This window comes from Leptonychotes weddellii, chromosome 15, assembly GCF_054177405.1.
Source record: "Leptonychotes weddellii isolate Sample4059 chromosome 15, ASM5417740v2, whole genome shotgun sequence".
Lineage (NCBI taxonomy): Eukaryota > Metazoa > Chordata > Mammalia > Carnivora > Phocidae > Leptonychotes > Leptonychotes weddellii.
This window is the reverse complement of record NC_138383.1, coordinates 32,333,432-32,344,018: the sequence shown is the minus strand read 5'-3', so window position 1 is coordinate 32,344,018 and position 10,587 is coordinate 32,333,432. Positions and strand designations below refer to the sequence as shown.

The following is a 10,587-nucleotide window of genomic DNA, read 5'->3' as shown; positions in this document are numbered from 1 at the left end:
AGTCACACAGTGACTTAGAAGATGGGTGACCCTGCTGGAGTCCCCAGGCTTCCTTTCCTAACCTATGTGAACTGTTTGAGGCATAGAAAGTGTGAGAGTGTCTCAGGCACGATGCACATCTCATGTCAACAGTAGTAAAAGCAATAGAACGAGTTTTCTGGGGTGCCTGGGTGGAGTTGGTTAAGTGTCTTGACTCTTGATTTCGGCTCAGGTCATGATCTCAGTGTTATGAGATTGAGCCCCGTGTGGGCCTCGGTGCTGGGCGTGGAGCCTGCTTAAGATTCTCTCTCTCCTCCCCCTCTTTAAAAAAAAAGAGAAGAGTTTTCTTTTTTTGTCTGAAACAACTTGCCATGTATTTGCTTAGCAACTTCCAGTTTGGCCACCAACTCCAGCTTTCCCATGAGTGTACCAGCTCCATCAGCACTGGGAAGCCCATCATCTCCCATGAAAGTCCTGGAATTGAAGGGGCCTCTACAACAACGTCTGTTTCCAGGTATTCCCTCTTGATTTCAGCTGAAGGGACTGTTTTCTAAAATTCAGTTGCCGGGCACCTGACTGGCTCAGTCAGTACAGCTTGTGACTTGATCTCGGGGTTGTGAGTTTGAGCCCCACGTTGGGCATAGAGTTGATTGATAATAAGTTGGGAGGAATTGGTAGCAATTAGTCCAAGGCTTTCTCCTTAGAGGAGGTCAAATGTAGGATTTAGCAGACATAATGGTCCTGAAATAATAAATATAATGACCCTTGCTTCTCAGTTGTTGTATCCACACTACATTTTTGTGTACTTTGGGGTTTCCAGCCACATATGGCTTTTGTTCTCCAAATTTGAGAGAATTTAGTCTAAATTCCTTAAGTCTATACCATAAGAGAACTGCCCCTGGGCTTTCCAATGAGAAGGAGGTGAGCCATGGGGTCACCTGGACTTTTCCTAAAGCAGAGCTTCCCAAACTGGGCACTATTGACATTCAAGCTGGACAATTCTTTGTTGAGAGGGGCTGCCCTGTGAACTGTTGGATGTTTAGCAGCATTCCTGCCCTCTACTCACTATAGATGCCCATAGCACCTCTCCAGCTATGACAAAAAATATTCCAGACATTGCCATAGGCCCCCCCAGGGGGCAAAATTGCCACAGGTTAAGAATCAATGTTCTGAAGGCAAGTTCTTACTTCCCTAAAGCATCAGGTTCACACACACACACAGAAAAACCCTTAGCAGAAAGGAATACCTTCCTCGCAGGAGTGGACCACTTCTGGTTGAGGAGGGGGTGCTAGCAGGCTTTTCTGTGGAGACTCCTCCCTGTTGCCTTCCCCTGTACGAGAGCTGCCAGAAATGGGAACTTCAGAGTCCTGGCCTGTGAAGAGGCGATACTTTCTTTTTAAGAAAATATTAATTAATTTTTAATTTTAATTCCATTATAGTTAACATAAAATGTTGTATTAGTTTCAGGTATACAATACAGTAATTCAGCAGTTCCATATATTACTCAGTGCTCATCAAGATAAGTGTACTCTTAATCCCCTTCACCTAATTTATCCATCCCCCCCCGCCCACCTCCTCTCTGATAACCATCTGATTATTTATAGTTAAGAGTCCATTTTTCAGTTTGTGTCTTTTTTCCTCCTTTGTTCATTTGTTTTGTTTCTTAAATTCCACATATGAGTGAAATCATATGTATTTGTCTTTCTTGGACTGACTTTTCTCTCTTAGCATTATGCTCTCTAGATCCATCCATGTCATTGCAAATGGCAAGGTTTCATTCTTTTTTATGGCCAAACAATATTCCATTGTATATATGTACCGCATCTTCTCTATCCCTTCATCTATCGGTGGACACCTGGGCTGCTTCCATAGTTTGGCTATTGTAAGTAAAGCTACAATAAACATAGGGGTGCCTATATCTCTTCCTATTAGTGTTTTTGTGTTCTTCGGGTAAATACCCAGTTTTATGATGACTGTATCTCTCTAGATGTGTCTCCTGAGGCAAGGGAGACAAAAGCAAAAACAAATTATTGGGACTACATCAAAATAAAGAGGGGTGCTTTCTTTGTACCCAAGGAAACCCGCAGTTCCATGGCTAGATTAATTTCTTCCTCTGATGATGCAGGAATACTTACAATATGCTTTTGTAAATTTTAGTTACTTCTATCTCTTGCATTTTCAGTGACATGGGAAGAGATACAGTTTAAACCAGAATCCCTCTGTAAGAAGCTCTTCTCAGATCATAAAGGACTCAAGGAATTAATGAAGACACAGATATATCCTTGTTCTCAGGGGACTGTGATATTTTCTAGAAGCTGGGCTAGTGATGTTGGCTTAAGGAAAGAACAGGATGTCCTGTGTGATGCTCTCCTCATAGCAGTGAACAGTCCCCTGGTACTCTATACAATCTTAATAAACCCTGGTTGGAATGGAGGGCTTGAGTATGCCCGAAATACTGCTCATCAGTTAAAGCAGAAACTGGGAACTGTTGGTGGTTACACAGGGAAAGTGTGTGTTATCCCGAGGCTGATGTACCTGCCCAGCACACAGCATAGCCCTGGTGAAATCCTCGTGCACTACCCCCAATCCTACAGGCTTGCCACCAAGGATGAAGTGGAAGATTTGTTGCAGGCCTTTATCGTAGTCTCACTGTGTTCTCAATCTCTTCTGAGTGACCGGCTGGGTTGTGAATTTTTCAACTTGCTCATAGAGGAGCAGTGTGAGTTGCTTTCAGAGAGCCTTCAGGAGACACGAGAATTGTTCATCCACTGCTTTCCGGGAACCAGGAAGACAGCCCTGGCCATAAAAATCATGGAGAAAATTAAGGATTTGTTCCAGTGCAAACCAAAAGAGATCCTTTATGTTTGTGAAAGTGACTCCTTAAAGGATTATGTGACGTAAGGATTCCACTAGCTCAACACAATAAATATTTTTAGTTAGTCTTTTCCCCAGTATCAAAAAAGTTTGTGTTTTTAGTTTTAAGACTTTGCAGTGTATTAGCTGCATAAATGTGAGAGCCCAAACTGTATACACATTTCCAAATGATCAGGTAGTTGAGCTATAAATGGGTACTTTGCAATGCCCGGGCTTAAACATCTCATTACAAATTAGCCAACTATACATCACCTTATGTTTCTCTAACTAGAAACATTTTTTTCCCCTACAATCTCTGGCCTTCACTTTAAGAAAAGAAGAAATAAACTTATTTTGCTTTATATATACTTTTTGCTTAATATTTAATGCTTTAAAGTCATAGAGTATTTTAGTTCATTAGACATGATACCTAACAGGAACTTGAATTTAAATACCATATGATTTTGTTTATAAAATATTTTCATTCGTTTGACTTCTTCTGAACCAACAATTTCAGAAAACATGGAAATCTGCCTCTGATTTAAATCTTCACCTTTCAATTTAGTAAAAGAAATGGCTGTTATACAATCCAACAAATGAGGGCAAACTCATTTTAATTTTTGGTTTGGTTTACTTATTTATTCAATAAATCTTCTCTGGGTACCACTTATATGCTAAGAATGTGTACATTTAGTGTTAGCGGGTAAAAAAACATATTGAAGACCCGGCCATAAAGCCTAATAAAGGAGACAAAAAAATAAGCAATGTGAGTGTTATGCAATTAGTATGATAATAAAGATATGCTTATCTTAACTTAGGCTGGAGGTTGGTCAATAAATAGTCACTAGGGAAGGAGATCCTTGGGCATACTCTTAAGAAGTCAGTAGAAATGGGGCGCCTGGGTGGCTCAGTCGGTTAAGCGACTGCCTTCAGCTCAGGTCATGATCCTGGAGTCCCAGGATCGAGTCCCGCATCGGGCTCCCTGCTCAGCGGGGGGTCTGCTTCTCCCTCTGACCCTCTTCCCTCTTGTGCTGTCTCTCATTCTCTCTCTCAAATAAATAAAATCTTTAAAAAAAAAAAAAAGTCAGTAGAAATGGATAAAATGAGGGCTTTTTAAGCAAAGGGCACATAGCAAATGCAAAGGCACATGAGAGAATCAGAATGGTGGGTCTGACTGGGCCAGTGGGGTCGGGGTGGGGGGAATGTGGCAGGTGATGAAGTTGGAAAGGAGGTAGATGCCAAATTGTGGAGGATCTCATAAACTGTGCTGACTATGCATTACAGGTAAGTTTAAAAATATCCCAGTCAAAAGGCAGATTCAACAAGTATCTGTTGAAGCCCAGGATAAGGGGGCTAAGAACAGTGCTTTTCTTCAAGAAGTCTACACAGTCTAAATTGGGAGAGAACATGAGTAGGTGTGATTCAAGGCATAGGGAGTAAAACCCCAAGGACTGTATATGTAAAATCAGGAAATCTGTAGGAATGAGTGATATTAGTTGGATCCAAATTAGAGGAGGCAAGAAACAGCCAAGTTATGTAGCCAAGGTGTATAAATATATAAGTTTTTTAACAAACTTGGTTATATATACTTATAAATTTATATCTATTTATTATGTATATATTAAACATGGTTATTTCTTATATCCTCTAATATGCTGAAACATATTCTAAAGGAAAATTGAGCTAAGGAGACACAGTAGCAGTTCCAGAGAGCCATAGCCCAGTAGCTGTTACCCTCTTGACGTGTCACAGAGCTCAGTAACCTCCTGATGCTTTCCTTATGAAAATCTAGAGAGGCTTTGGTTTTTACTACAAGTAAGTGGGGGAAATAGGACTTGCTTTAGAGGAATTTGTACTAGCTCATACCTCTTTTGCACATAAAATTATGTCTCTAGGGACCTGCTCTCCAGCTCTAAAAAGGACAGAAAGTTAATGGTAGTAAGAGGCATAAATTATTTTTGAGATTTCCTTTACATGTAATAAGCTTGTCTTCAGGGTTTGCCAAGCAGCAGAAATAGACTAGTAATAGAAATAAAATCTCCTACCAGGGTTCATTTCAAAAAGTTTCACATGCAGATTTAGTTAGATAACCCCAAAGAGTAAGATTTGCAATTATGTATTATTCTCTCTGTCAGGTCACTTGTAAGTAGAGTGGTTTTGTCGTGTTCATGATACCACTGAATTAGTGAACCAGCCTCTAGATGAGAACTAGACTCGGATTCCAACCCACATAGTAATGAATACACGGTGTTCCCTTTGTTTATATGCCTGAAACCTTATTCTCTCTGGCATCCTTACAGCCAACAAACCACCTGTCAAGCTGTGACCCGGAAGACCTTCTTACAAGGGGAGTTCCTAAAGATTAAGCATATAGTGATGGATGAAACTGAGAATTTCTGCAGCAAATATGGAGACTGGTACTTGAAGGCCAGGAGCATCACCCATCCAAAGGTGAGGGGAGCTGGAAGTGAAAACCTTCATCGTGGGATTCTCTGGATTTTTCTGGACCCTTTCCAAGTCCGTCATGCAGATATTAATGGCCTCCCCCCTCCATCTGCTCAGTTTCCTCGAAAGACAATCACCAATGGGATCCACTGTGCTCTAGAAATAGCAATGGTCATGAAAGAAGAAATGAAGAGGATCAAAGCCAATCCACCCTCCAGCATGTCCCCAGACACACTGTCATTGTTCAGGGAAGCTGCCTATGAGGAGGCAATGTGTGCCCTGGCCCTGCCTGGGGTGTGTGAGACAGAGACTAACCTGACTATGGAACAGATTGTAAAACGGGTGGCAGAAAGGTGTCACGACCTGTTCCAATGTGGCTATCGGCCCAAAGACATTGCAATTCTGTGCAGGAGAGGGGAGGACAGAGGACGCTACGAGCTTGCCCTGCTAAAAGCAATGGAATTATTTGAAGCCCATGGAGCAACAAAGGTTGCGTTCAGCCAGGCCTCTGGTGTTTGGGGCAGTCACATCATTTTCGACAGTATTCAGCAGTTTTCAGGTCTGGAGAGGAATATTGTATTTGGGCTTAGTCCAGAATGCGCCCTGTCAGAAGAAGCTCATAAGCTCTGCTTTGCCTCACGAGCCATTAAACATCTTTACCTGCTCTATGAAAAGAGGGCAGCTTTCTGAAAATTATTTTAACAATACAGGCAGCCAGAAAGAGCAGAGTCCCTTCTCCCAGGCACTTTCTCACATATTATCAGTGAGGAGATCAAGGCACAGTAAGTATGGCGCGGAACCACAGAAATGTCTCTCGGGAGTGACCCTTCCCTTCTATGTGCTGTCACTGTCCTCTTCCCTGTACAGTCCTAGCAGACTGATGATTGGTCCCCTGCCTCTGGCTTTCCTAGTCCGGTCCATCTTTCAGGGACCAGAGGTTCTCCTTCAATAGAGAACAGAGTATGTGACATCCCCTGCCAATGTATCTGCAGTGAGTCCCCAAAGTCTTCAAGCCAAACCAATTTCCAAGGCTTTCCATTCTACACCCTGACTTACTCCCCTAACACATCCTTTGTTCTATCTCCTCTCCCAATATGTCTAAGGCACCCCAGCCTTGCTGGCCTATGTTGGGAGTGGTAGGTAGGATGCCCTCCAGGCTACTAACTTTGGGTATCTCAAGGGCAACACCTTGGTTAGCACCTCCTACTGGCTATGGGTCTCAAGCTTTATGGGCCTAGAACTTGATTTCTTCTTTGTGCTAAGTATGGCTTAGTCTCTTGGGGATGGCTTTATGCTAATCAAGCTCACAAAAGACCGATGCGCAGATGAAAATCTCACTCTGCGAATTTACAGTGAGGATTGTAGGAATAGGTGGGCCAGAAGCTTTTGCTAATCAGTATATTCAATAGTAACATAGGAGGCCAAATTATATAAGCATAGCTTTGCGGCGATGGTAATCTCATTCAAATGTATGAAGACTCAAAGCATTGTTAGACTATTGCGATCATCTCTAAAATAGGGATATTTCGACCACAAGAACTAGACAGGTCAGGTTTACAAAATAAAGCAAATTTAGAAGGCTAAGGGTGACTAGGTATTCCATATCCTCTGCCTCAGCTGAAATTTCTCTTCTCTCCTAGTTTCTAAAGTTTCCAGGTTGACCACCAGCCTTCTTCCTCACTCCTCCCAACACACACACACACACACATTCTGCTCCCATTCATTCTCCACCTGTTGATACATTCACATAGGCTCCAAACCGCTTATACTCTGCTGTTGGCCTGGGAAGTGGTCTGTCTCTAAGAGGCCTTTGCACATCCCTGAGCTCTTCTGTTATGATTTGGTTTTAATGTTACTCTAATTCTGAGTTTCCAGGGAGCCCAGAAGGCAACTCTACCACCTACCCCCCCCACCCCTGTACACACTCTTGGCTCCTGGCTGTGCTCTCTTCTCAGCCTTCAAACTCTTGTCTGCCCCTCTACCTGCTGAAATCCTTGCTTGCCAGTCAAGTCCTTGTTCAAATGCCCAACTCCTCAAGTAAACTTTCACCACCCCCTACCTTAAATTTGGTCTCCCCTTTTGCAGCCATTCTGCGGCTTAAAAGATTTCTGATGATAGTGCCAAACTCATTCTAAACCGTGCCAGAGAAGTAGCTGTTGGCATCGTCAGATCTTCGCAATACCTTCCTATCACGTCTTCTTTCCAATGTATGGGAAATAGAAATAAAAATCAAAGTTCCCTTTCTCTAGTCAGCTCCCCAAGTAGCGAAGCCAATGCTGTGCTCTTCAACGCAGTCTCGCTGTCCTGTCTGTAAGGATTGTTACGTTCCTTTGGAAATACTCCGATTTCCAGATTGTTTTTAATTCTGGAAAGGTTTAGGACAACCTTATTGATACTGGGGAGGCATGAATGCAAAAGACAGTGTGGAAGTAGTCCTCTGGCTATAATTTCAGATAAAACCTATCAGCTTTCCAAGGGGTGAGAGAGCAGGCAGGGCTTGGAAAAGCATTCCTAGCGGCCTTTTTAATTGCCCAGGCCACCAGATGGGGTAGTCTGAACCTATTGGCCAGCTGTCTCGGTGAATGGATTGAACAGAAGAACTTCTCCCCTGCCTCTTGCTGCTTCAGTTACTTGACATTTCCTCCTTTGTACATTTCCTTGGGGTTTTGGGGGTACTTTGGGTGGGAGAAATAAAGTTCAACAATTAATTAGCTTCTAATGAAGGAAAGATACCAGTGCATGAACATTTGGATAATGGGAGATGTGTGAATTCTCTAAAAATAAAGAGTCAAAAGTGGAGAGGGATTAGGGGAATAGAAAACAGGGCACCTGGGTGGCTCAGTCGTTAAGTGTCTACCTTCAGCTCAGGTCATGATCCCAGGGTCCTGGGATCGAGCCCCGCATCAGGCTCCCTGCTCAGCGGGAAGCCTGCTTCTCCCTCTCCCACTCTCCCTGCTTGTGTTCCCTCTCTCACTGTGTCTCCCTCTGTCAAATAAATAAATAAAATCTTTAAAAAAAAAAAAAAGAAAACAGGGAATTGCTATATTTTAGTCATAAGCCTCAGTACCATTCAACTTTTTAAAACAATATGTATATATTATATAATTTGATGAAATAATCATTTTTAAAAGAATTGTTTTATGTATCGAATTGGAGAGTCTATCAATTCTTAGTCTCCTCCAACAGCTCAGTTTGGCTTACAGTAGAAAGCCTAACTCAGTGGTTCTCAACCCTGGCTACTCATTAAAATCATCTGCCCTGCGGCACAGAGGCTTTAAAAAATACCTGTGATCTGGGGTGTGGGGGTGGTGCAGATGGTGCAGTTGATTGAGCGCCTGACTCTTGATTTCAGCTCAGGTCTGGATCTCAGGGTCATCATTTCAAGCCCTGTGTTGGGCTCCACACTGGGTGTGGAGCCTACTTAAAACAAACAAACAAACAAACGAACAAAAAACCCAGTGGTCAGGCCAGTCAACCAATTAAATAAGCATCTCTGGGCATTGGCTTGAGCATCTATATTTTTTAAAAGTCATACAGATGATTCTAATATATCACCAGGTTGAGAACTATTGAGCCCAAGTCTGTTCTTTTTGTCCTCAAATAGATGTATACACATATTTCTCTTCCCATCAGACCTTGAGAGTAAGGATGGTCACTTATACATCTTTATTTCCCCAAATGCTGCTAGTGCAGTACCTCAAACGTAGCAAGTGCTCAGTAACTATTGCTTGAATGGACTTGCTGCTTTCAGAAAATTGGAATCTGCTAGCGACAATGCCTCTATTCACTGATGTGGATATCTAATTTTGGAGCCTTCAAAGAGGTCAGTGTGGAGAATAATCAGCACTGAAACAATGAAGAATAAGAGAATGAAGGAATTTAAACTGTTTTTAGGCAAGAGGTAAAATTAAAGGTCCATGTTGCTGGAAGTTCATTAGATTTGAGTTTGAGATTTGGAACTGGTGGGGACTGAGAATAATTGACTTAGAAATCTACTTTTCTACAGACTCTTAATATACTGCATAAAACAATTCGTTTGATGAAATAACTTACTGTTATAAGCATCTAAAACTTACTTTAAAAAAGAAGGTGATATATAATTCTATTGTGTAAGTTTAAGAAATGGACAAAGACAAAATTAAAAGTTCTTATGTTATCCAGGCATACCTTTTTTTTAATTTTTGCTTATTTATTTCCATTCTTCATTGATATACAAAAAATGATCAAGTTGCACAATTTTATATCCTGTGTGCATTTTCTCCATTGAACCTTTTTGTGAAGCATTGTTGTAGATTGCATTATTGTTCCCAATACTTCACTCTCCATGCTATACTCTTTGTAGTTCCTAATATTAGAGCGGAAGGATATCCCCACCCAACCCCGTGATGTGGCAGTGGCCATGTGACTTATTTGGCTGATGAAATGTCAGTTGTGATGTGCACAGATGCTTTACCATTTCAGCAGTATGCCTGGTCTCTTGGGCTTCTGTTCCTGCCATGCAAAGATAGGTCTCAGGCAGCCCACCAGTCACTGATGAGTGACAGATGTGAAACGGGCTTGTACTCAGCTCTCGGCCTGAAGCCAAGTTCGACAGATCCTGACTAGGTTAACCAAAACCCAGCTGACCTACAAATGCATATGTGAGAAGTGCCTGCTTAGTATTGTCCGCCTGAGATTTCAAGGTTTTTACAGCATAATATTCCAGCAGATTATAATTTTACACTATCGAAATTAAGCCAGGCACATAGGCATACAGCCTTTTCTTTCTTTGGTATGTTTATAAACCCCCAGAGATGAGATTCTTGGATCAAAAAGGTGGCCTAGATAAAAGATTCACCTCATTTATGTAGTGTTCTGATGGGAAGTGGATAGGAAAGGCCCAAGGACTGTACGTGACCATGCAGATGTGTTGCCTTAAATAAGAGAACAAGATGCTGACATCAGATTTGATGACAAAAGGGCACTGGTGTCTCAGAAACAGGTGCATGGAGAATAAAACCAAGGCTCATCACCCTAGCCCAGGACCTAAGAGGAAGATCTTAACTTGGAGAATTACAGATGGGAACATTGTACAACCTTAACATGATATGGAAAAAATACTCTCGTCACTTAAAACCTATGTAGGGTACTATCTCAGAGAAAAGACAAGATAGGATGTCTCTGACCATAAATAGGACTTTTTTCTGAAGAGAAACTGTAGCATGGAGAACCCTATTTAGGGAAAGAGGAGGAAGTGGAGAGGTAAACTAGATTTCCTAAGAAGCTGAGCTGCCTCAGTTCCCCCAAGGTTTTGGGGAGACTGAACATTAA

The 10,587-nt window shown here is 42.0% G+C and overlaps 1 protein-coding gene across 1 annotated transcript in view; it reads left to right on the top strand.

Annotated features, from left to right (window-relative positions):
* LOC102741822 (protein SLFN14) overlaps positions 1-8,239 on the top strand; it is a 10,722-nt gene extending 2,483 nt beyond the window's left edge. The window contains exons 2-4 of the mRNA XM_006744110.2: positions 365-493; positions 2,162-2,876; positions 5,133-8,239. Coding sequence (XP_006744173.2) covers positions 365-493; positions 2,162-2,876; positions 5,133-5,967 — 1,679 coding nt within the window. The 3' untranslated portion in view covers positions 5,968-8,239. The remainder of the gene's footprint in view (positions 1-364; positions 494-2,161; positions 2,877-5,132) is intronic.
* The last annotated feature ends 2,348 nt before the right edge of the window (positions 8,240-10,587 follow it).